The 27622-nt window shown below is 40.4% G+C and overlaps 1 protein-coding gene across 2 annotated transcripts; it reads left to right on the forward strand.

Moving 5' to 3' along the window:
- Positions 1-1601: 1601 nt before the first annotated feature.
- Positions 1602-26906, forward strand: LOC146991027 (transmembrane protein 47-like). 2 transcript variants are annotated; one of them, XM_085803647.1, is made up of 4 exons: positions 1602-1830; positions 21658-21696; positions 21866-22006; positions 26467-26906. In XM_085803647.1, the coding sequence occupies exons 1-4, from the start codon at positions 1602-1604 to the stop codon at positions 26643-26645; spliced, it is 588 nt and encodes a 195-aa protein (XP_085659773.1). In that variant the 3' UTR covers positions 26646-26906. The 2 variants fall into 2 exon arrangements, with proteins under 2 accessions (XP_085659773.1, XP_085659780.1); XM_085803654.1 differs by lacking the exon at positions 21658-21696.
- Positions 26907-27622: the final 716 nt, after the last annotated feature.

Below are 27622 nucleotides of genomic sequence, written 5' to 3' on the forward strand. Positions count from 1 at the left end.
TTTCCACTTAAAATAAGACTCATCACCTAAAAATTTACTTTTTTTTAAAGATAATTTTCACTTGTTTCAAACAAATTTTGACTTGAAATAAGTAGAAAAATCTGCCAGTGAAAACATGTTTTTTGTGCTTGTAATAAACAAGAAAAACTTGCTCCACTATCAGATTTTTCTACTTATTCCAAGTGAAAATCTGCTTGAAAGAAGTAAAAAGTGTCTAAAAACAAGCTGCTTTTAATGTGATGAGTCTTATTTTAAGTAGAATGAGATTTGTTTTGACTAGAAATGACATTTTGACTAGAAATAAGACAAATATTCTTGGTAAGATACTTGAGTTTTTGCAGTGTAATGCTGCATTAGCATCAAAACAAAGTAAAGGCTCAATAATAAATGATAATACATACGTAGTCTAAGAAAAAAAACCTGGAAAAGTTAGGGGGAGGGGCCCACTTTAGTATTCTTTAACCCTCTATGGTACCATGTTACCACTTTCTGGCCTGTCACATCTCCACAATTCATCCCATTTAATGCTGTAATACTTTAAAAAAGAGAGGAGACCTTAGAGAACCAATAACAATGCTTTAATTTATCACATGACTTTCAAGAAGCCACTGAAACCCTTTTTTGCAGACTTTTTCAAAGGAAACAGGTTTGCCATTTTGCTCCACTAAAACGGTCTGAAAACATACAGTAACTTCCTGGCCCTTTTTCATCTGGAAAAACATATATTTACACTAATAGATTAGTAAAGTTTAATTTTTAATAGTTCCATGCAATTTATTTACTTATTAAATAATGGAAACTTGTTAAAATGCACCTGTTGCCCCAAAGCAACAACGTACCATTATAGAAAATTGCAGTGTTGCCTTGAGGCGACAGTGGACCATTATGGAATCAATATTACATTATGAGACTATGGTAGTGTGTGTTTAGGTGTAAATATAATGTTCAAAAACATATCATTCATCATAATTTTGTTTTTATCCTTAATAAATGTGATTTTGGATGCAGTAAAGTAAACATCAGGCTATTATGATGATGATGAGGAAGATGAGGATGAGGCCAGTGAAGGGTAAAGTCTACAGAGACTGGTCGCTGTTTCTAATACAGTAGATGATGAACCGTAATGGTACAATGTTGCTACAGGAAACAAATCCCAAAAACTTCCATCAATAAATAATCTATTTTGAGACATAAAAACACTCCAAACATTTTTTCCCCCACTGGCATCATAATGCAGCGTAGCATCATGTACCATAGAGGGTTAAGGGGCCCAGAATTCCTAGCAACGGCCCTGCGTACAAATAAGGGACATATGATCATCCTGTGCCCAGTTGGGTGGGGTTTAGTTTCTCTCTCTCTCTTTAGGACCCTGTAGCACCTGCTCATTCCTGCCAACCTGTGACGTCACCGCTGTAAACGGTGGAGATCTCCTCGTGCCTACGGGCGGGGCATCCGTCCGCGCGCCACCAGAGTGGAGGGGAGGGGAAGGGAGGGGGGGCAGGACCAGCGGCTCCATCAGCTTCACTTCAGCTGAGACTTCACCGCATAAGGACGGACACACACACACACACACACACACTGTCCGTCAGCCTCCTCGCGCCATGTCCTCCGCTGTCCCCGAGACGGACGAGGCGGCGCGCGCCTCCCCGCTGACGCCGCTGAAGCTGGTCGGGCTCGTGTGCGTCTTCCTCGCGCTGTGCCTGGACGTGGGCGCCGTGATGAGCCCCGCGTGGGTGACGGCCGACGACCAGTACTACCTGTCCCTGTGGGAGTCCTGCTGGAAGCCCGCGAGCACGGAGAGCTGGCAGTGCAGCAGCACGCTGCGCTCAGGTAAACTAAAGAGCTGTTGTTGTTTACCTCACCGCTGCGCTCAGGTAAACTAAAGAGCTGTTGTTGTTTACCTCACCGCTGCGCTCAGGTAAACTAAAGAGCTGTTGTTGTTTACCTCACCGCTGCGCTCAGGTAAACAGCTGCTCTGCGAAGTCTTCTCATACAATGTGTCATATCATTTTAAGAAAGATGCAGAAAAAAAGAAGGAATGAAAGTGAAACTAAATGAAAATACAGTCAGTTGCAGCCCTGAGATGCATTTAGTTAGTATATATCATATATTACAGACTGACAGGGCCGTTGCTAGGAATTCTGGGCCCCCGAAAGAATACTAAAGTGGGCCCCTGACTTTTCCACTTTTTTTCTTATGCCCTATTCGCACGGGATTAGTATTACCTGGGGACGTCTATTTGTAAATTACCCCCCCCACGTCTGTGTTTCTTGCGGTGCATTCGCACGGGATAAGTGAAGTCTGTATTTTACTCAAATTTACTGACATTAAGGCTCCGATACGACGTCAAAGCTGCACGTTGTAACATCCGCTGCTGTCACATCCATGTGCCAAGCAAATGTAAATAAAATGTCAAAGCAGCAACGTGACTTCACAACAGTGCAGTTGTTGTCGCAATAACGGGCCGTCACAGCATCTGTATTAAACCTGTTGCATGTCATCCATCTCAATATCCTCCGAAATTTCGCTCTTTTTATGGATCTGAGCTGTTTATTTAAATGTGTCTCCAGCACCGATACCAGCCCGTGTGTTTGCACCTAAACGCCTTTGAAAATGCCGCTCATAATTTCCACCGCAGCCTCCATGTTTCAACCCTACAGTAGCTGTGGTTTCAACCGGGGAAGAACAAAAAAAATGCCCCTCAATTACTGAGATGCAGATTCACACGGGACTAGTTTTACCACGGGACGTCGGTCTTTGGTGAAATATAGTCGGAAATTTGTGGGGGAATTTTTACTTTACAATTATTACACATTACCAGAGGTCCCCAGGTAAAACTAATCCCGTGCGAATAGGGCTTTAGACTACATATGCAGGGCCGTTGCTAGGAATTCTGGGCCCCCTGAAAGAATACTAAAGTGGGCCCCCCGACTTTTCCACTTTTTTTCTTAGACTACGTATGTATCATCATTTTTTATTTATATTAAGCCTACTTTGTGTGTGTGATAGAGGGAGAGAGAATGCCAATACGGAGCAGCGCTATGCGGAGATGAATGAACGGAACGAGTTTACATTGCCGGAAAAAAAAGAAAAGGAAAAAAGAAAAATCTATTTGTGGCGGACGTAATTCTGTTGTGGCGGAATAAATGCATGTGTGGGGAAACTCTGGTATTAGTCAGGGTCCAGGGCCGTTGTATAGGGGAGAAAGGTGATGATAACTCTAGGGGCCCAGCGCCCAGTGGGGCCCATAAAAAACCCCAGTAGTCTAATCTTTGTATGACTGATTTATTCTGCTTAAGACCCTGACTAATACTCATAGTACACTGTAAAAACTCAACATCTTTCCAAGAATATTTGTCTTATTTCTTGTCCAAATGTCTCATTTCTAGTCAAAACTAATCTCTTTCCACTTAAAATAAGACTCATCACCTAAAAATTTACTTGTTTTTAGATAGTTTTCACTTAAATTCACAATAAATAGAAAAATCTGCCAGTGAAAGTAAGTTTTTTGTGCTTGTAATAAGGAAGAAAAACTTTCTCCACTATCAGATTTTTTCTACTTGAAAGAAGTAAAAAAGAAAAGTGTCTAAAAACAAGCTACTTTTAATATGATGAGTCTTATTTTAAGTAGAATGAGATTTGTTTTGACTAGAAATGACATTTTGACTAGAAATAAGACAAATATTCTTGCTAAGATACTTGAGTTTTTGCAGTGTAATGCTGCATTAGCATCAAAACAAAGAAGGCTAAATAAAAAACGATAATACATACGTAGTCTAAGGGAAAAAACTGGAAAAGTTAGGGGGAGGGGCCCACTTTAGTATTCTTTAAGGGGGCCCAGAATTCCTAGCAACGGCCCTGTCAGGGTCTAAGCAGAATAATTCAGTCATACATAGATTAGACTACTAGGTTTTTTTTTGTGGGGCCCTTACTGGGCGCTGGGCCCCTAGAGTTATCATCACCTTTCTCTGCTATACGGCCCTGCTTACAGATATGCAGAATCATAGTGATCACCATGCAAAGCTGCCACCACTATGTCACGATTACTTGCTTTCACAATTAATCGCGGTATTAAACGCCACAATTAATTTATCGCAAAGATTCCTAAATACCGTCACTTTCCAAAAATGATTATGTCAGAACCATCTTGGCAAATGTGCGCCAAAGTAAAAGGTAAATGTACAGATACTGGTCCATTTATCTAATATAACATTGAATCAGTAGGAATTTAAAAGTTTGTGTGTCATTTGTAACAAAAAAAACGATTAAAATAGACTTAAACATTTGGTAAAGATGACAATTAATTCCCCTGGGGAATATAATTGGTCCTTTATTAATAGAGCATTGTGATTATTTAGACTATATTTGATTTTACACATACATAGTGTTGTGAAATTAATTAATGCATAATACCCAGGGGGCAAAGCAAAAAAACAGACACGGAGCGTTGTAAAAGGTTTGACAGCAGTAATGATCTGTAGGAACTTGAAGGATTAAAACCTGGGTGGACAACCCGGGCAACTAGCTGCTGGAAAGCTACAGGGGACAAAACCCCTTTCTGGGGTCATTTTGCTGGCGAAATGATGTAAATGCAAATATTTAGGTACTACAATGGCATAAATAGTCATACAACTATAACATTTGGCAGAGAGTATCTTGACACATAGGGGGAGGCAGGAAAAAAACATTCTGGGGTTTGTTGCAACTCCATTTTAAGATATCACCCTGAACATCCCAAAAAAGACAAAAAAAAGTACTGTTCGCCTGACAAATTCTCATGAAAATTATTATTTTTCAGCACTTTATGGAGAATATCTATGCCTAACATGTATATAGAAAACTTCCTTAATTCATAAGCTTCCATTTGAGTCCCAGATAGCCTTTCTATCTCCAAAGCCCCACTTGCTGTGGCTAGGGCTGGGTATCGGTACTCGATACTTTTCAGGTACCGACCGAAACAACCCAGTACCAAGTAGTATCGAAACTGCGCCTGTCAATCGATACTTGCAATCGATACTTTGTGTACCCAGATCAAGAAAAAAAAAAGACTGTTTCTATGGTTTTGCTCGCAGCCAATCGCTGCAAGTGTTCTTAGATTCAATGCGCGGTGTGATTGGTCTACCCACCGCAACAACAACAGTTTGTACGGCGGTGAAGCGGGTCTCTCTCTCTCTCTTGTCCGTCTTTTAAAATGAGAAGCGGCACCTGAACCCCCCGCCGCCACCGCCACCCACATACACGCACACAGACACACACACGCACCTTCTCTCTCTCTTTTTTCCCCTCTCTCTCCCCGCTCGTAGCGAAGCGGCGCTACCGCTAATCGATCGTTTTAAATCACCGACTGAACAGCTGCCTGTCATTTAAAAATGAAATCGCGGACATTGAGACTCACCGTTACTGCTTCTGATCACAGCGGTACCGTTCAATGAAGCCCTCGTTACGTAATGAGCGCTCATCTAAACGAGGAAGTCTCCTCTCCCGGTGTAAACTATTACATCAATATTTTCCAGCCGCTTCTAATCAGAATCCGCACCGTGCAGAGTTTGCACTGCAGCTCAGTTTCATTTGTTTTTTATTTGACAGAGTTTCACACAGAACTTTCTGGTGGAGTCTTTCCATGTTTCTCTTTCTGCGCCAGTGAAAATGAGACATTTACATTTTTTCATACAAGATGATTGTCTCATAAACTTTTTTTTTTATTTTTTATTTTTTTTATTGAAGGACTATTCATTGCCCATCCCTCGTGAAAAATCTTTTGAATGGGGAGGAGTGGTGACATTCATGTAACCGATTGCTTTCTTTTCACATGATTAGTATCTAATGAAGTTGAAAAAAAGTATCGAATGAAGTACTCAATTGGTATCGGTATCGTGTTAAGGGTACTGGTATCGGTACTGGTATCGAAAATTTTTAAACGATACCCAGCCCTAGCTGTGGCCAACGGTCTTGTCTATCTCTCTGTTCACTTTGGGGAGACCAGAAATAGAAGGTTTCTGATCAGGCCAGTTAACATGGAGTTTTTCACAACAGGTGTTGCATTGTTTGGAGACAGCCTGTAGCTTTCCAGTAGCTAGTAGAAAGGCTATCTTGGACTCAAATGGAAGCTTATGAATTAAGGAAGTTTTCTATATACATGTTAAGCATAGATATTCTCCATAAAGTGCTGAAAAATAATCATTTTCATGAGAATTTGTCAGGCGAACAGTACTTTTTTTGGTCTTTTTTGGGATGCTGAGGGTGATATCTTAAAATTGAGTTGCAACAAACCCCAGACTCTTTTTTTCCTGCCTCCCCCTATGTGTCAAGATACTCTCTGCCAAATGTTATAGTTGTATGACTATTTATGCCATTGTAGTACCTAAATATTTGCATTTACATCATTTCGCCAGCAAAACGACCCCAGAAAGGGGTTTTGTCCCCTGTAGCTTTCCAGCAGCTAGTTGACCAGGTTGTCCACCCAGGTTTTAATCCTTCAACTTCCTACAGATCATTTCTGGTGTCAAACCTTTTACAACGCTCCGTGTCCGTTTTTCAAAAAACTGGGATTTTGCCCCCTGGGTATGATAATCGTGATAATCGTAACACCGTGATTATTTCTCTGACAATAATCGTACCAAGAAAATCTATAATCGTGACATCCCTAGCCACCACCTTCAGTGTAAAAGCATGTTCACCGTCCTAATGCTTTACAATTCTGTATGGACTCATTTGTTATGTGTCATTTTTGATTTTGATGTTGCATTGGTTTCTAGGGAGACAGAGTTCCTGGGTGTTTCAGTTTAAATGAGATTATTTGACACATCTGTCTGGCTGTGTAGCAATCCATCTGTCTCATATTTGACCAGTCTGTGCTCATGTGTCTGCGGGACATGATTGTGTGTCTGTGTGTGTGTGTGTGCGTGTGTGTGTGTGTGGGTCTGTGCCAATAAGAGGCTACCACCGCGTTGTGCAGCAGACCTATTTCTGGACGGTCTCCTCTGAAGCCAGCTGAATATTTCATGTCACACTCTGATTTTTCTGTTGTTGCATGTCTGCACCTTCTCTCCCAGGGCCCAGGAACACACACACACACACACACACACACACACACACACACACACACACACACACACACAGTAATGCTGGCACACTTTGCAACCACAACTTTCGGTCCTTCCTTTCCTTTCTCCCGGTGCTGCCAGTGATTCTCTAATTAGATGTCTTTCTTGGTGCATCAGCTTGGAAGTGTGTGAGCTTTTCTTTTCCGATGCACATACATTGATCTATCTTACAAACTAAATAAATCACTCCCTGTTTGTGCTTTTTCCAGAGACAAACTAAAAGAAAAAGAAGCAGTTTCTGTTCAACTGGCTCGTCCTTTTCCATTACTGCAACAATCTGCTAGTTGTTGTAATGTGAAACTGAATCAATTTCTTGCTAAATCTAGAGCTCGCAGGTTGTTTTTTAACCTAATGAGCCACCATACTGCTAAAAATATTGATTAGGGAAAGATCGATACCTAGGGATGCAAAAGGGTGGAAAATTTCCAGTAAAATTCCCACTTTCCATGGGAAGTTAAACTGGGGAATATAGAAATATTCCAAATTGGAAACTCTCCTTGGGAATTATGGGAATTTATGGGAATTAACTGGAAATTGGGGGTAATTTAAACAAACTGTATCATATCCAAATATAAATGCAAATATTTAGTTTTGTCATAAGCAGACATCCATGCAAAATAATACAATTAAAAAACATTTCAACTGAATTTAATAATTTAATTCTTGTATGAACAATCAATTATTTTACTGACATGATGAATGTTGAGTAAAATATTACAAAATTTCGGATTTATTCCCGTTTATTCGTATATATTCCCATATATTCCCATAAATTCCCATGGAAAGTTTCCAACTTTGAAAATTCCTGGAATTTTGCAACCCTATCGATTCCCAAACAGGGTTTTTTCTTTTCTTTTCTTATCTTTATTTTTATTTTTTTTGTTATACGTGCCTTGACGTCTTGGTCCCACCAACTGTGATATTTTGTACAGTTTTGTTAAATAGAAGCATACAGTATATTTCATTTAACTCACGGGTGCATCTCCATTGACTGGTGTAAACAGGCTTCATGAATTCTGCAGTATGTCAGGAAGAAACAATGCATACAAAAACAATAGTTTAGTTTAGTGGGTTTATTTTGGTCTTGTAAAAACAAGTACAATAGACAAATATAAAAGTATAGATACATAACAAAACACAAAGACAACAAGCAATACAATGCACTTTGACCGAAAAGGTGTATTTTGCCTACCATTCTTAAATTAACATTTTCTGTTCACTAAATTTTTTTTTAAAAATTTGACAGATAAAAAACCTGCATATTCTACATACAGCAGTTTATGAGCACACTGGTATTTACAATTCAGTTTTATATTTATTTATACTATTATTTTTAAATAACTTTTTGAATCTACATCTTTGTTTCACATTTGTTCATACTTTTGCTTTTGTATACACATAAGTCCCTCTTAGTTCATATTTATTGGTTCGAGTCTGAAACATCCTCTGGAAGCAGATTATTATTTACTTTATACATAATTTGAGCAATTTTATATTCGACAAGATCATTGAGTTTTTAGGTCTGTAGGTTTATGAAAAATGTGTTTATGTAATATGAAAATAGGTTTTATAATTGTTTTATACGCATGCCCCCAGACCTCTAATAAGTAATGTATGGCTCAACAAATGTAGGTGGAAACGTGATTTTTAATATCTTCATGGTTGTTGTTTTTTTTGTTTGTTTTTTTAAAAAAAAGTCATATAATCATAAAATAATTTGTAGGTACTTCAAAGTTAAACAGCAAGTTTTAGCTAATGCTAACCATATTTTCCTTTTTATATATATTTACAGTATGTAGTTTTACCTAGACTTATTAGGGATGCACATGATTAACCGTTAACCGATCGATTACGATTACAATTACATTTTTTTTGTAAAATGACAAACTAAAACGTGACGTCAACCAGCTGCCTGACTTATCGTTTGCCTCGTTAGCAGGTAACATTAGGATTAATGAGCTTCTATCAAATCACTGCTCGTGCTCATTCAGTCGTTTAACAGCCGAGCAGAAGAACATTGAATGAGACAGCGGGTGTGCACGTTAAAACACAGTGTAGGGGAAGTTGGGGGCAATGAGAGCAGTGTTCTCTTAAAGGACAATTCCAGGCGAATTCAACTCGGGGCTGTATGTTCCTAACATTTTAGGTCTAAAAGAAGGAATCTGAAGATTTTCAGTTTAATGTCTCCTGTTTTGCGGTAGTTGTGTCTGTCCCCGCATCGCCACGGCAACGATGAATGGGAGTGGATGTAAGTTCTGCTGTTTAGGCTGTTTACATCCCTCAAAGCCACAGACAGCGTCAGATGGAGACTCAAACATGCAGCCAGAAGTTTATTTACTTCAACAAGCCGACATGTTTGTAAAACTAGATCTAATTCAAAGTCTCCCGCGCGAGCCCGAAGTTGCAGTGCTGGTGTGTTCAGGTGCAGTAGGAGCTACCGTTTGTGTCATAAACACAGGAATATCAACTCTTTATTTGCTTCAAGTGTACATTTTTTTCCACAGACAGCGTCAGGTGGCCACTCAAAGATGCACCGAGAAGTTTTTTTTACTTGAAGCAAGTCAAGAGTTGATATTACTGTGTTTATGACACAAACGGTAGCTTTTCCCACTGCACCTGAACACACCGAGCACGGCAACTGGGTCTCGCGCGAGACTCCGGGAAACTTTGAATTAGATCTAGTTTTACAAACATGTCGGCTTGTTGAAGTAAATAAACTTCTGGGTGCATGTTTGAGTCTCCATCTGACGCTGTCTGTGGCTTTGAGGGATGGAAACAGCCTAAACAGCAGAACTTACATCCACTCCCATTCATTGCTGCCGTGGCGACGCGGGGACAGACACAACTACCGCAAAACAGGAGACATTAAACTGAAAATCTTCAGATTCCTTCTTTTAGACCTAAAATGATAGGAACATACAGCCCCGAGTTGAATTTGCCTGGAATTGTCCTTTAAACTACTTTTCCTGAACCGCAGTGGAACTAGAGCCTGAGAAGGTCAGGTCTTGAATGTCTCACCAAAAGTCTGTCATTTCTGCAGTCTGCACCTACTGCCACCCTACTTTCTTTTTGTCTCTACTCTTTCTTTGCTTCGTAGTCTCTCCTTTTCTTTCCTCTGTCAACAGCAAACCAAGTCTGTTCCATCTGGCTTCAAATGGAACAACAAGGAATTGTGAAAAACAAAACATTTTTCCATTTCTACCAACAGCTTTGTCATTCATCTGACCTTGAGAGAAGATTTGTTTGCTGTCTGAGATACTGATGATGCTGCACTAGAAATGCTTTTTGAATGGGATATGAAGAACGTGGCTCATTCTGACAGTTCCTGGCATCCAGCAAAAGGAGGAAAGCAAGAGTTACTATTTGCACATGCTAGCAGATAATGCCAATTTAAAGGGATACGTCATCGTTTTTCGTGTCTTGCCTCACTCCCGAGTCCATGACCAGCAGATAGACAACATCCTTTCCACTGTGCGTGCAGTAACAAGGGAGATAGAGCCGTATCGCCGTAATTATCTTAGCTCAAACACTGGAAGTGTATGGGTAGTGTTAGCCTAGCTTAGCTCAAACACTGGAAGTGTATGGGTAGTGTTAGCCTGCCTCCACCTAAAGTCATCAGAGAAACTCTTCAGCAACTCTAAACGGGCCGATCTTCATCTCAGAGCTGACAAAACTCTCCGGTAAGGCATCTTGAGCGGTCAAATGCCGCTAACGGGACCAGATCGGTCAAAACGGAGGGTTCAAGCAAAGACGCTTTATTTTGGTTCAAGCTAGCTACATCGAGGGTAGGTTAGCTTCCTGTTTCAAAGTAAAAGCACAAATTCTATCCTCATGGTTTTCTGTATGTAAAGGGCAATGGGTGTTTTATTTTGTGAAAGTAACCGGAAGTGCGTTGGTCACAACGGCTAGCTTGAGTAGCGCCAAATTCGTCCGAACAAAATAGTAAACAGCTGGTATTTAGACAAATTAACGACACACTGCTGATCTAAACGGCTACTTTCTCACCTAAACATGTTTGAAATGTTGATAAAGTGATATATTTACAGAGTTTAGAGCTAAAATGAAATCAGCTTCTGACTGCTGATTTCAGCTCAGGTAGCAGGCAGGCTAACACTACCCATACACTTCCAGTGTTTGAGCTAAGCTAATTAGTGACTTTAGGTGGAGGCAGGCTAACACTACCCATACACTTCCAGTGTTTGAGCTAAGCTAATTAGCTACTTTAGGTGGAGGCAGGCTAACACTACCTATACACTTCCAGTGTTTGAGCTAAGCTAATTAGCTACTTTAGGTGGAGGCAGGCTAACACTACCCATACACTTCCAGTGTTTGAGCTAAGCTAATTACAGGTGATACGGCTCTATCTCCATGGTTACTGCACGCACAGTGGAAAGGATGGTGTCTATCTGCTGGTCATGGACTCTGGAGTGAGGCAAGACATGAAAAATGTTTTGGTGTATCACTTTAAAGAGGAGCTATGCAGGATTTTTAGCTCAACTATGCTACATTTTAATTTTAATTTAACAGCTTTGGAGTAATTGGAGATGGTTTAAAGTTCAAATATTTGTATTCCTTCAGTTACAAAACACTTGAGTTGGTTTCAGTGTAGTAACCGATGTTGCATGCATAGTCGGCCTACTGTTCATGCATTAAAGAATAAATGCCAATTTTGTGGCGAGATTGGATTTGAAGCCCATGTTGTGGTCCGTTCTGACCCACATCCACCAGTCTTTGTTGTCACAGATTTGAGAACATTCATCACTGAAGACCTAAAAACCTCCATAACTGCTCACTCCCCTCCTCATCTTTCTCTATCAGTCTATCGATCCACGCCTCGCTTTTACTCGCCTGGCCTGAATGAATTGTCCTTCTCTCAGTCCTCCATCCTCCTTCCATTTTTTTCATCTCGTCTTTGTTTATTTGTCATTCTCTTTCTTCCTCTCTTCCCTGTGGGCTCCATTGTTACATTTATGCTAATCATTTTACCTTTGTGATTTCGCCCTCTCCATCTTCATCTCTTCTTTCCAAAACCTCTTTCCCCTCTTCTCCTTCTCCAATCACCCCCTTCTTTTCCTTCTCCTTTCATGACTCCATCTCTCCTCTCAGCGAGCCCCCCCGAGACGCCCGTTCTATTTGTAGCAGCTGAACAAGGAATGGGAAATGATGTGGCATTCAGTTCTGTAAGCAGACAGACAGACAGATAGACAGGGGAATAGGAAAAGAAACCTACAGCTTCCCCAAAACACACATATACACACATACACACACACACACACATCGAGGACATGTGCGTGTACACAAACATACATAATCTATTTAGTTCATTGTGGCTTCTTCAAAGCACTTATGGTATCACAGCGGCAGCATGCTGTCTTTAAAAGAAGGAAATTCTAAATTATGTATGGGTATAAATGCACAAAATTGTATTTGATTCTATTCCAATACATTTTTTTGTCAGATTCGGTGAATTCAGTGAACTCCTTAGGGCATACAGCTAGCTATCTGTTCTTTTTGTGTGTCTCAACACAGTCCTGCCTCTTTTAAGCCAGGTATTTCAAGGAAAAAAACACACATTTAGTCCTAGCCTACACTGCTGTTGAACCAAAATCGCACTGAGCTGCACTTTTCCACTGAGGGTGTCTTCTCGGAGCTAAGCTCAATAAATTTTAAAACCGCTGTCAAGTCGCTGACCGAAGCATCGCGGCTGTGGTTCTGACATTACAGCAGCACCAAGCCCCAGGTTACAGCATAGCAACACCCAACAATAATTCAATTCAGATGATCAAGGTAATCTAGCATCTAGGATACTGTAAGACATTTACCTTGTCTTGCCACTGAATATTAAAGCAGAAGTAAGTGATATATTTGTGTTAATCTAAGTCTTAAATAGTTGTATCTTCCGACAGCAATCACTTCTATAGAGTGTTTGGTCTGAAACACGGGTCTGTCAGTCACTCTGCTCTGCTCTGAGCCCAGGAGAAAACTTTCCTTGTATCCTACAACCTTTATCCAATGAGGAGAGAGAACGGCATGCAGGGCTGTGTGTGCAGCCAAGGAACGCCATGAATGTGGTGACGTAGCGACGAGGACTGTTATGGTGCGTTCAAGGAAACTCGTATTTTTCCGACCTGTGAAGTGGTACCAGTTCGATCTGGTACGAGTTCACGGGTCAGAAGTTACGAGTGGCCGTTATAGTGACTTTCACAGGTAAAACAGGTCGGAGAAACACGAGTGGGTTGCCTGAAACGCTACAAAGTTGTAAGTCGTGACTTGAAGCTGTAATTTACGATTTCAAAAGCCTGCCTGGAACGCAGCATTAGCCAAAACCACCGGACCACTTACTTCTGCTTTAATGTCTCTTCTCGTGTAGTATAATTACATATTGCTGTGATAGGCCAACAGAGTCACTGACTTTGACAGTGTTACTACTTAGTCTCGTGGTTGAAGTGGTAAAGTAACTTTATAAGTTCTGTACTGGATACAAACACCCAGAGCACTGGACCAGCAAATCAGTGTGGCAGCTCGGGGCTGCTTTAATGTGACAGTGCAATGTAGTAATCCTCTCACATGGCAAACAGTCACATTACAGTGAGAGGCATTTGCTCTGTGCCAGTGAAAAAGAGAATTTGTCCACAGAGCGACACAATATGTATGTGGGAAACAACAATATATGTGAGGGAGTGAATGGATGACATGCTATATTAGGTAAATGTTATTGATATCCCAATTCAGATGGGAAGAAATAACAGAAAATGAAGAGAAAGGGTGTTTATATATTATACATTATATTATACAGTAGGCTACAATACAACTTTGTGATAAAATCATTCATTTTGCTGATTATTTTCAGACAATGGCAGAACACAACTAAAATTTTAATGTAAATTGAGTGAAATAAGTATTGAAACCATTTGAGATATGTTAGATTGTATATGAATCTCCTGCAGTAGACTATTTAACGATGGATTTTATCACATTTACTGCTTCATTTGACTTTTCTCAGCCACACATGGTTCAGATTTTCTGTCCGTCTTTTCAGTCTTATGCTACGCTACTGTACCTTACAGAGTGAAGTAACAAATAAATCGGTGACATGGAAAAAGAATAAAAAGTAAAAATCCTGCAACAATGATCCAAAAATTTTGAATTTCCAAGTATTTAAATGTGTAATTTGAACATGTTCATCACTATAGAGCTTTGTCTTCACCTACCACCTCAATCTGCCTGCCTCAGGGATTTTTTTTTTTGGGCAACTCTCATGGGGGAATCTGATTTGCCTCAGTGCGGTTGTGTTTAAAGCTGACTTCAAGTGAATTTCAAAGTTTTCGCCCTAAGGACTTCACTAAAAAAAGCCGAAGCAAACATATGCACATGAGCGGATCACTAAAAATAGGAATTGAGTTTTTACCAGGAAACATTTGAAGGGATGTTTGTCTGGGGAAACGGCCTCGGGTGTCACCTTCCTCATCAGCAGCATCATTCAAACTGAAAACCAGTTTCCTTGGTACAAGATGCTTATCTTTTTATTCATCTCTTCTCTCCTCTTTCTGTCACTCTCTACCGTCTTCTCCCTCATCTTTAATTTCCTGCCGTTTTCCCTGCGTATCGCTATCCACCTCTGCATCTCATCTTTCAACCCTATCTCCCTCCCTCTGCCTCAACGTCTCTCCTCTTCCCTTATCTCTCACTTCCACCATCAATCTTTCATGAGCGTTTTACCACAGTGGAGCAGGAAACTTAGGCGTTGCCTGCATTTAGACCACACGCATATCTGTAAAATGAAAAATTGAATTCCCTTAAATAGCTCTGCAGTATACTGTGTTATCTGTGCGCTGGCACCGACAGCTACGTTTCTCTGTCAGATGTGGCTCATTGATGTTTTATCTTGAACTTGCAGTTTGAAGTTCATCCCATAAAAGCTACTATACTATATATCCTCAAGGAGTTCAGCTGATTGTATATATTTTGTAATACACAGTGGCAAGACAAAGCAACTGAAGCCTTTGGGATTATGTATTCATTTGTCTTTACAAGTTACAATTATGAACGTATGTTCTTCTGTTTACATTACACATATAATATAAAAACGATTGTAGACAGCCACATGGTTTTTAATTCAATTAATACATTCTTTGTTACAACTCACCATAATATAATAATATATAACTACCCACATGGAAAGAATCTATATGAGGATATATGTATGTGCGTATATGAAACCTATTTGCAGTTTACATATAGGTGCATGTATATGTAAATATGTAGGTGCATATATATGTGAATATATAGATGAACATATAGGTGCATATATATGTGAACATATAGATGAATATATAGGTGCATATATATGTGAACATATAGATGAATATATAGGTGGATATATATGTGAACATATAGATGAATATATAGGTGCATATATAGGTGAACATATAGATGAATATATAGGTGCATATATATGTGAACATATAGATGAATATATAGGTGGATATATAGGTGAACATATAGATGAATATATAGGTGCATATATATGTGAACATATAGATGAATATATAGGTGCATATATATGTGAACATATAGATGAATATATAGGTGGATATATAGGTGAACATATAGATGAATATATAGGTGCATATATAGGTGAACATATAGATGAATATATAGGTGCATATATATGTGAACATATAGATGAATATATAGGTGGATATATAGGTGAACATATAGATGAATATATAGGTGCATACATATGTGAACATATAGATGAACATATAGGTGCATATATATGTGAACATATAGATGAATATATAGGTGCATATATAGGTGAACATATAGATGAATATATAGGTGCATATATGTGAACATATAGATGAATATATAGGTGCATATATATGTGAACATATAGATGAATATATAGGTGCATATATATGTGAACATATAGATGAATATATAGGTGCATACATATGTGAACATATAGATGAATATATAGGTGCATATATATGTGAACATATAGATGAATATATAGGTGGATATATAGGTGAACATATAGATGAATATATAGGTGGATATATAGGTGAACATATAGATGAATATATAGGTGGATATATAGGTGAACATATAGATGAATATATAGGTGCATATATAGGTGAACATATAGATGAATATATAGGTGCATATATGTGAACATATAGATGAATATATAGGTACATATATATATATGTGAACATATAGATGACCATATAGCTGCATATATAGGTGAATATAGTCTGTGCTCATCTGTGCAGCACTGCATGTCCATATGACGGTTGCGAACTGAGCTCACTTTTCTTCGTCCAAAAAGACACACCAAAAAACATCCAAATATCTCCACACAGCTCGTCTGTAATGTCCCTCTGGTATTGAAGCCCCAACATGAGAAATTTAAACTTCTCCCAACCCTTAGTCAACATGAGGGTGAGTAGAAAATGAGTGAAATTTGAATTTTGGGTGAACTATCCCTTTAGATATGTTATTATTTCCAATTGATTAACACAAAAAGACAGCGGCAAAAATATCCATCCTGAAACAATATCAGTGATGGACTGACTCGTACAGTTTCTTTGGGTTTTGTTTGTTTTTTTTAATCCAGGTCCCGACCCTCCCCATAAACCCCCCCCCCTCTAGAATACAAACAGAAAAAAGAAAAGAAAATACCAAACAAACAAAGAAACATAGAATACAAACAGAACAGGAGAAAGTAAAAAGTCAATGAAAAATGAAAATAAATAAGTCGCCGGGTCTTCTGTCGTCTCATTATCGAGTCTTTCCCGGCAACGTGTGTTTTTTACTCTTTTACCCTTGTGGACCTGTCTGTCAAATGTGCAGTGCTGGGAAGATGCACAAACGGAAGTGGCAAAATTTCCCATATAAAACAACCGCAAGTGTAAATTAGACAAAATAAACGGTTATATATATTTTCATTGTCTCCCTAGCGGCCCGGTGGTTGGGAACCCCTGATATATACTAGGACCCGACCCCGGCCCAATGACCCTAAAGTTCCTGCAGTGGAAACAGGGCTTTACAATGTGTTGCTTGTACACCGGTGTTTGCTGGGGTGTATGTGATTGATCAGTATGTTTTGCTTTCTGTTACACCCCTCCAGTGTTTTTCCCCCACTTGCCCCGGCCCCCACTTGCCCCGGCCCGGCCCCCCACTTTTGTGTCAAGTCCTAATGTTTCCAGCTCTCGTCCAAACCCATGCCATCTTTTCATTACCTTTGTTTGCATCTGTGCTGCATTTGAACTCTCACTTTATACGTGAGCATGTAGGTCCCTCAATGGATGTGTGTGTGTGTGCATGCATGCATATGTGCGATATACACACTAAAAACTGTTGGGTTAAAAAATAACCCAATTTTAACCCAACTGCTGGTTCAAATAAGGACAAACCCCTTTTTTGGGTTGAATATTCAACCCAAGAGTTGGGTTATGCTAACTACAACGTTGGGTTATTTTTAACCCAACTATTGGGTCATGTATAAAGCACTTGCTCGACCCGATAGTTGGGTTAAAAATAACCCAATGTTGTAGTGCGCGGACAGCATTTTTCAAATGAACCAGCCAGTTAAAGGGATAGTTAGAGTCCTCGGTGCCTTCTCTGAGTTACTGGGGGGTCCGTGCAGCAGTATTTGTCCATAATGGTTGTGAATGGATACCAACTTTCTTCGTCCAAAAAGACACACCAAAAAACATCCAAATACCTCCATACTGCTCGTCTGTAATGTCCCTCTTGTATTGAAGCCCCGACATGAGAAATTGAAGAGCAGTGAACTGAGACACTGGGAGCTTCCGCTACAAACGAGCTTAAAATATAGACTTATTTAATTTTTTTCAGAACAATTTCTCATGTTGGGGCTTCAATACAAGAGGGACATTACAGACGAGCAGTATGGAGGTATTTGGATGTTTTTTGGTGTGTCTTTTTGGACGAAGAAAGTTGGTATCCAATGACAACCATTATATGGACAAATGCTGCTGCGCGGACCCCCCCCCCCCCCCGTAACTCAGAGAAGGAACGGAGGACTCTGAAAATTCTCACAGCTCTTAGTTGACATGAGGGTGAGTAGATAATGAGTGAAATTTGAATTTTGGGTGAACTATCACTTTAAGTCACAGAATTACCCAACCCAACCCAACCCAACAAATGAGTTTACTCACTGAAAAATAACCCAATTACTTGCACAACCCAGGAATTGGGTTAAATTCATAGCCCTATAACCCTGAAAATGGGTTACACTCTGGAAAAACAAACCAAAAATTTAACTCAACACCGATAACTCAGAAATTGGGTTACAGAGATAACCCAGCATTTTTTAGTGTGTAGGCCTATATAATATATTGGGACAGGTTTTTGATGGGATGCCAGCAAAGCTTTTTAGCCGAGGCTTTTTGTCAGCTCAGGTATACGGCCCGGTCCTAAGTGCTTTCTCTCTTCATTACTTTCACTCAGCACCGCTCCGTCCCCAGCCCCATCACACCCTCCTCACCTCCTTTTTCCCTCCTCCTCTTCCTCCTCTCCACACTGCCCTCTCTCTGTCCTTGTAACGTTATGCCACTCCTCTTTTATCAGCCTTCACCCTGATCCCTCGCTTGTCGCCTCGTTGCCTTCATCTCACTTTAACTTGTCACTTCCTTTGTTCCTCCATTCCCTTTGTTTTGTTTTTTTAGTTTTTCCATACCTTCATTTCTTCCCCCTTTGGTCTCTACTCTTTCTTTTTTGCCCTTTATTCGTTCACCTTCACCTTCTTTTCCTCCCCTCCCCGCCAGCCTCTTGCCTCTCCCCGTCTTCCATCATTCCTCACTCACTCCATTCTCCCTCCCTCAATCCATTCATCCACTCGTTCTTTTATTGCCTTTATCTTATTCATGCCCCTTTTCTTAACTTAAGCCATCCATCTTACCTTTTCCTCGTTTATTCATCCCATCCTCCGTCACTCATCCTCTTCCTCCCTCCATCCTTTCCTGTGAGTCCTATTATTTTCCCCCTCTTTCATTCACAACTGTCATCCATCTTTAGTTCCCTTCCTCCCCTCTGTCCCTCGCTGCTTCCTGAACTACATCTTTTGATTTCCTCCTCATCCCCCTCTTTTCTATCCAACTTTGTCTTCTTTTTTTCTTTATTTCCTTTACTCCATTGCTTTCGTCTTTTTTCCTTTTTCCTTTTTCATCTTCTTCTCTTCCTCTTCCATTCACCTTTTATCATTTTCTGCATCATCTTACATCTTTCTATTCCACTCATCTTCCCTCTACATCTCCATCCTCCTTCTCTCTTTTATTCCAAATCCCAGTCTTTTTTTCCCCCCATCCATGTACCTGTGCTCTCCCTCTCCCTCCACCTTCCTAACCTATTTCCTTACTTCCTGTCACCACTCACACATCCCTCCGTCTGTCCTCTTTCTGCCTCAGATCATCAGACTTAAAGGATAATTTCCGTTTTTTACAACCTGGACCTTATTTCTAGCATAAAATAAGATCATTTTACTCACCCAGACAACTTTAGTTAGTTAGTTAGTTAGTTAGTTTGGTGTCATTTGGAGTTGTTTTGACTAAATTAGCCCCAGTGGAGCGGCGCGTATATCTGTATAATGCGAGAACACGGGGCAGCAGAATGCAGCCTCTAAATAACACATTATCCGCCGCAAAACTCGTTAATTTCACCAATATTTAGTTCTGATAGGCTAGTGCTATATCTGCCCTACTAAGCCAGACCGCAGTAACTAGCCTACGCGAACAGTGAAACTGAGAAAAATGGCTTTAAAGTTTTTTGATTTGCCTTCCAAATGTGTTGTAGGTAGATTAGTGAAAATACAGATTTGACAGGTTTTCATGAAGTAATATTCATGCAATTAAATATATGACCACATATTTTACATTTGACCCCTAAAAAGCCGATACTGCGCTCTGCTGCCAGGTTTCCTTAAATAAATACACAGGTAATGCTGAGGCAAAGTGCAGTAACTACAGTGTTGTTGTTTTCTTCCAGCTTTCATTACTTAATTACTAACTTTGACCACCTCAAAAGTGATTAATAATTTGACAGTAGCCTACAAACTTTAGTGAGCTAACATTTAATGTCCAGTGTTTAGCTAAAGAGTTCTGTGCTTGTGCTAACCTGCCGAAGCTACAGTAATGTTAGCTAGCTACTGTAACTGGCTAGTGTGTAGTAGAGTGCAGTAACTACAGCTGAAGTACAGGGAAACTGTAGTTACTGCGGTTTGGCTCAGTTTCAAGAGTGATTTTGTAGTTAGGCTACTGCAATTTTTCATACCTCATATCTCTAAAACTGAGCAAAATTGACCGCTGAAAATGTTACACAAGATAAAACATTTATTGACAAGTTCAATTTTACGAAAAACTCAATTTGGAATTTTCACGTAGTTACTGCGGTCTGGCTTAGCGGGGCAGTATTCCCCTCTGAGTCCGGGGTTAGCTGTTATCAACATGCTGCGTCTGTAGGTTGACCTACTGACCTCTGACCTGGATGATGTCATCTCCGACCGCTGCCCGGCGCGGCTAACTTGCTACCGCTAATGCTACGGTTGGTTTCTGCGTGTTTCTGACTTGTCAGAACAAAATGAGCAGCTGGATGAAGTTCAGCTTCCACAGGCTTCCTCTCCTCAACCTGGACTCACTAAAGCTCCGGCTGGTTGAGATAAAAATGGACCCGAATGTCGAAGCAGAATGATTATTATCAGAATGAGCCGCGCTGTGTGGCGCTCAGAGATGACATCATCCAGGTCAGAGGTCAGCAGGTCAACCTACAGACCCCGGATGTTGATAACAGCTAACCCCGGACTCAGAGGGGAATAGCACTAGCCTATCACAACTAAATTTTGGTGAAATGAAGGAGTTTCTCTGCAGATAATGTGTTATTTAGAGGCTGCATTGCGCTGCCCCGTGTTCTCGCATCATACGGATATACACTAGGGCTGGACGATTAATTGAATTTTGATCGTGATTACGATTTTGGCTTCACACGATCATGAAAACACTGTAATCGAAGAAAAACGATGAATGTGCTGCCGCCGCGCAGCGTGTATGCACGTTGCTGTGCTGTAAAAGCACAGTGAAATGGTATCCGAGTAATTAAATGGCACTGGATGTGGATTATTTATTGTTTTTACATTGGTATTGGTATTATTCGTTCATCGCTGAAGCCAGAAGAAGCCTGTAGTGAAACCTCAGTTGAAGTTATATTTAAAGTTGAGTTTTGGTGGCTCAATAAATACTTTTTTTCAAAATCAATTAATAATCGTGTTTATTAATCGTGATTTCAATATCAATCAAAATAATCGTGATTGTTATTTTTTCCATAATCGTCCAGCCCTAATATACGCGCCGCTCCACTGGGGCTCATTTCGTCAAAACGACTCCAAATGACACCAAAGTTATCTGGGGGAGGAAAATGATCGTATTTTATGCTAGAAATAAGGTCCAGGTTGTAAAAAACGGAAATTATCCTTTAATGAAGGTAAAGGCAGTGATGTATAACATGTGTCTTGTGGCTCTGTCTCTCCTCCCAGGCCACCCTCGAGATCTCGTGCATTTCATTTTTAGCTCTGGTATGCATTTGCTTTATTGCATTTTTTTCAAGAATCTTCATTGTTGTGCAGCTGTTTCCTAAACGTTGCATTCAGGTCACTTATTGTGTCTATTATGTCTAACTATAACACCTTTTTTTGTCCAACTTCCCTCATCCTTCCCTCCCTCCCTCCTTCCTTCTTCTCCCAGACTGGCAGGTTGCTACCCTGGCCCTGTTGCTAGGGGGCGGGGCCCTGGTGTTGATGTCATTCCTGGTCGCTCTGGTTGCGGTGTGCATCGGCACAAGACGGCGATTTTACACACCCGTTGCTTTCATGCTCTTCGCTGCAGGTCAGTGCACACACACACACACACACACACATGCAGGGTTGAAGGCCACTCATTATGCATTAAAATACTCATACTTAACGTCACACACACACACAGATAAAATTACTTAATTAGCCAATTTAGACAAGTTAACTGGAAGGTTGCAGGGTAATCACACTGGAAACTGACATGCATTCAAATGTCTGCACTCACACGCACACTCACACACTCTCTCTCCCTCCAACTCATTTAGAAGAAGTCTTATTTTTAATGATTCAGGCCCAGCAGGGTTGTTGCTGCAGGCGCCGTCATGCCTGTCTGTTTCATTTCATGAGTCAGCCCCAATCAAATTCTCCATTCTCACTTCTTGGAATAATCTTCATATTTTCATTTTCTTGGATGCATGTTTAGTTTTTGCACAGCTGTAGCCTATGTGTTTAGTTTGAAACCTCTTTTCATACCTCTTTTCCACCCAAAAGAACCTGGTGCTAGTGCCAGTGCTTAAAGGGATACGCCAACATTTTTTTTTTCGTGTCTTTCCTCACTCCTGAGTCCGTGACCAGCAGATAGACACCATCCTTTCCACTGTGCGTGCAGTAACAAGGGAGATAGAGCCGTATCGCCCGTAATTAGCTTAGCTCAAACGCTGGAAGTGTATGGGTAGTGTTAGCCTGCCTCCACCTAAAGTCGCTAATTAGCTTAGCTCAAACACTGGAAGTGTATGGGTAGTGTTAGCCTGCCTCCACCTAAAGTCATCAGAGAAACTCTTCAGCAACTCTAAACGGACCGATCTTGGTCTCAGAGCTGACAAAACTCTTCGGTAAGGCATCTTGAGCGGTCAAATGCCGCTAACGGGACCAGATCGGTCAAAACGGAGGGTTCAAGCAAAGACGCTTTATTTTGGTTCAAGCTAGCTACATCGAGGGTAGGTTAGCTTCCTATTTCAAAGTAAAAGCACAAATTCTATCGTCATGGTTTTCTGTATGTAAAGGGCAACGGGTGTTTTATTTTGTGAAAGTAACCGGAAGTGCGTTGGTCACAACGGCTAGCTTGAGTAGCGCGGAATTCGTCCGAACAAAATAGTAAACAGCTGGTATTTAGACAAATTAACGACACACTGCTGATCTAAACGGCTACTTTCTCACCTAAACATGTTTGAAATGTGGATAAAGTGATATATTTACAGAGTTTAGAGCTAAAATGAAATCAGGTAGGAGGCAGGCTAACACTACCCATACACTTCCAGTGTTTGAGCTAAGCTAATTACGGCGATACGGCTCTATCTCCCTTGTTACTGAACGCACAGTGGAAAGGATGGTGTCTATCTGCTGGTCATGGACTCGGGAGTGAGGCAAGACACGGGAAAAAAATGTTGGCGTATCCCTTTAACTGGTTCAAGTCAGGAGCTTTGGAGAGGAGCTAATTACGTCTTTGCTGCCTACTAAAGTTACAAACGGAGCCGGTCCGACCGACTTGGTCCGACTAAGGAGCAATAATTCTCAGCCCAAACCCCTGCGGGAAACGTACACTGTAAAAAATAAAAATAAAAACGGTTTCCAAACAAAGATGTAAAATTGCAGTAAAATATCCTTGTCCTTAATTACTGTAATGTTTCATAGATTTGCATGTAATTGAAGTAAGCTGAAAAGTACTATATATGTATAATGCAGTAATTTTAAAGAATGTAACTCATTCTCAGATGTTTTCTGTTATTTCACAGGCTTTTTGTACACTAGTTTTAAAAAACTGAAGTAAAAAAAAAAGGAGTTGTATTCAATAAAAGATTGTGAGTGTGAAGTAAAATTCCCACTGGTTCTCAATACTGTTATGTTTCTTTAAAGTCTTTGAATTCATATATTCTGTCTAATATGGCTGTCAGTTAAAAAATATTGGATTTCAATAGTTTAAAGTATAAAATGTACAAAGAAATCAGGGCTGATGTCACACAAAGATGACAGATGACATTTGATCCTAAACATATAAACAGAAGGCAGAAAACTGGGAACATTACAACAACAAATCTCTCCCAATTCCTAAAATTACTTTGGTTATGACACAGCAATTTTTCATGTCCCCGTAGCTGCTCATTCATAGTCACACCAGGTCCATCCCATAAGTGTAGCTACATTAGCCAGGAAGAGTGACGGAAATATACAGTATTTTGCCAAACAAGTCCTCATGCTAGAGAGGTCAAAGTTGTTAGAAAATGAAATGAAAGTTTGAAAAATAGAGTTAAAGAAGTTAAAATGGGAAACCTTGTGAAAAAATACCAATGTTATCTTGTAAGGCTGATATACAAATCAAATACTCTACTTGCCAACAATGAGTACCCGGAAATGTTGAGTACCCCAAAGTTTTATGTTAGAAATAGATAGTATGGGTCCCCAGTATTCAGAAACTGCCGGATGCTAACTTATATATATTGGACAATTAGCATAATTGACATAATTAGCATAAATTAGCATAATTGCCTATATGGGCAATATTTCAACAAAATTGACTTGGCTGATCTGGGCAATGTTGGAGTGGTTTTAGGGGTTATTGATGATGCTGAATCCATTTCTGACATTTTCAAAATTCAAAATGGCTGTCTAAACCGGAAGTGACCAGATTTTAACCACCAGTGGGCCGATTTTGATGGATTTCAAATGGTCACTTCCGGTTTAGACAGCCATTTTGAATTTTGAAAATGTCAGAAATGGATTCAGCATCATCAATAACCCCTAAAACCACTCCAATATTGCCCAGATCAGCCAAGTCAATTTTGTTGAAATATTGCCCATATAGGCAATTATGCTAATTTATGCTAATTATGTCAATTATGCTAATTGCCCAATATATATAAGTTAGCATCCGGCAGTTTCTGAATACTGGGGACCCATACTATCTATTTCTAACATAAAACCTAGGGGTACTCAACATTTCCGGGTTCACAATGGGGCCCTATGGGCTGGCAAGTAGACTAAAACCAAAATGTGCCTTCATTAATCATCATTACCTCACCAAAAGTGGTGAAACAGGGATCTTGAATCTATGAATTCTTAGCATACAAACAAACGAACAATAAAACACTATCTGACAGTTTTTTGGATGGACTATAAAAGGAAGCCTCAGTGAATGATAGATCACACACACACACTTGTCAGCAACCAAACACATCTTTCAAGGTTTGTTTTTCCTGACTATCCCTGTTTGCCGGTTTCTGGAAATTATGCATTCTGTGTGGTTTTTGTTTTTCGTGCTGGAAAGTGCCCGAGTTTGTTTATTATGGTCCCGCAAGAAAAATTCCCTTTGAAGAGATAATGATTGATGTGTTCTCCTTTATTGTGCTGCCATCCATCTCTCCCTTTTCCTCTTTAAACATTTACCTTTTTACCCCTCCCCCACGCTTTCCCCTCCCCGAATCCGGCCAATTTGAACCTTTAGTCCAACTTTGTCTCATTTCTCCTTCTTCTAGCATTACCTTTTCCAAACCATGATTCCCTCTCCTCTCTGGTCAGCTGTAATTTCTTATAAAAATGTGCTTAAAGAGTTAAATAACCCCCTAAAAGGGCATGTAGCTCCCATGCAGAATCTCTGTGGCTTCTCTGAGTTACAGGGGGTCTCGGCGTAGCAGTGCATGTCCATATAACGGTTGCTAATGGATACCAACTGTCTTCGTAACAAAAAGACACACCAAAAAACATCCAGATACCTCCATGCTGCTCGTATGTAATGTCCGTCTTGTATTGAAGCCCCGAAATGCGAAATTGTTCCAGAAAAAATTAAATAAGTCCAGCCACTTCTGGCATATCCCACATGGATGTACCCTTAAAGGGATAGTTCAACATTTTTGGCAAATTGGCCCATTGCCATAATCCCTATAGTCATAGCAGTAGGTTCGTTACCTTTAATTGCCGGTGCAAGCTATTTTTAGAACGGCGGAGCAGAGCCGTGAGCTGCTCAGAGCTGCGCTACGGAGGCTCATTATGGGATTTCTTGGTTTCCCGCATCATCAAACTCATCAAATACACAATCCAACAACTCCACAACGCTCTGGTGGACAAGTTGTGAGCTGCACATTCACCACGCTATGAGATAATAACACAACGTTACCACACAGAGTTGTTTTAGAGGGAAATACAGAGACTGATGATGAAAAACTGTCCCTGAAGGCAACGTGCATCAGAGGTTTTACATGAATTTACCTCGAAAACAACTCCAGAGTTTTGCACCAGGCATTAGACGGTGAACGCTAGAGGTCATGTTCTGATGAATCTCCCAAACTAAACTAATTCCTCACCTTTGCTGTGCCTTGAGATCCTTTCTATGAATACCACAAACAAGATTGGGGACAAGGGACAACCTTGTAGAGTCCAACATTCACTGCCATAGCTTATTGTTAACCATTAGCCTACTCACCATGTTATTGTAGCAGCGCTAACGCTTGCTAATTAGCACCCGATACAATAACAAGTTAACCATTTCTGTGTCTCTTCCAGTTGTCCTCCAGGCCTGCAGCTTGGTCCTCTACCCCATCAAGTTCATCGAGAGCATCAACCTGAGAATCTATCACGAGTTCAACTGGGGATACGGTCTGGCTTGGGGCGGGACCATCTTCTCTTTTGGTGGGGGAATCCTGTACTGCCTCAACCCCAAGAACTATGAGGAATACTACTAGGTTCGACTCCGCCTGGAAGCCTGACAGCTGCATGTCAGGAGGGGTATCGAGGGGTGATGGTGGGGTTTTAAGGGGCTTTGGGGGCTCAATTCCCAAGAACTATAAGGAGTACTTACCAATGGATTTGAGCCAAAAACTGTATCACAGTTGTGATGAAGCTGACAACCAGGAGATTTCTTTTCCTGCTTCAAAAAACTTACCTGGCAGACCATAATGGGAAGGTGTCGGGGATGGTCCGGGATCTTGGGGTCCAAGACTTGTTTCATACGCTGGCAGCCACCTTGCTTATGAACAACACTGCAAGGAACAACAGTTGGCCTATTGACTCTGTTACTTAGGAAACAGGAAGTCAGACTGGGAGGCTTATACGTGTTTACACATGCATGCACATGCAACAAGGAACGTGCATCTTCACCTGTAATCTTCAAATGCTCATGCCGGAGACCTTCAGAAATCTAACCCACAGCCTCTTTCTTCATCACTGTATCATCATCATCATCATCAGTAGTCCTTGGGGGTTGCCCTCTGATCCTTTTCCACGTCCTTGTCAAAGTTTGAGAGTTCCAGACGATATGTGACCTGATCCATCAAAATGAGTCACAGTGACCCAAAGTTGAGATTTTGGTATCAATGGAAAGATTAGAAAATAAGCTTTAAAATGATCCCCTAGTCAGAGTCCTACATTTGATGGTTTTCGAGATGTGGCCATTTGAATTACGATCTTTCACTCTCTTGTTCCGTTCTAAAACCTGAGAAAATAGCAGTTAAAGTTTTGCCAGTGACTCTGGCGTCTGTTCCTGTACCACGTGATTACACGCACCCTATACAGTCCCTTGTTGTCATGGAGACAGCATTCAATGACCCTCGGAAAGCAGAGAATCTCACAATTCAGATGCTTTTTACAGCTCGTTTCTATCACAAACGGTTCAGAAGTTGTCATGTTTTGTAAAACATGTGGGCAAACGCGTTGTGTCGAT

The sequence above is a fragment of the Trachurus japonicus genome, chromosome 2 (genome assembly GCF_045865225.1).
Source record: "Trachurus japonicus isolate A0001 chromosome 2, Traja_1.0".
Taxonomy (NCBI): domain Eukaryota; kingdom Metazoa; phylum Chordata; class Actinopteri; order Carangiformes; family Carangidae; genus Trachurus; species Trachurus japonicus.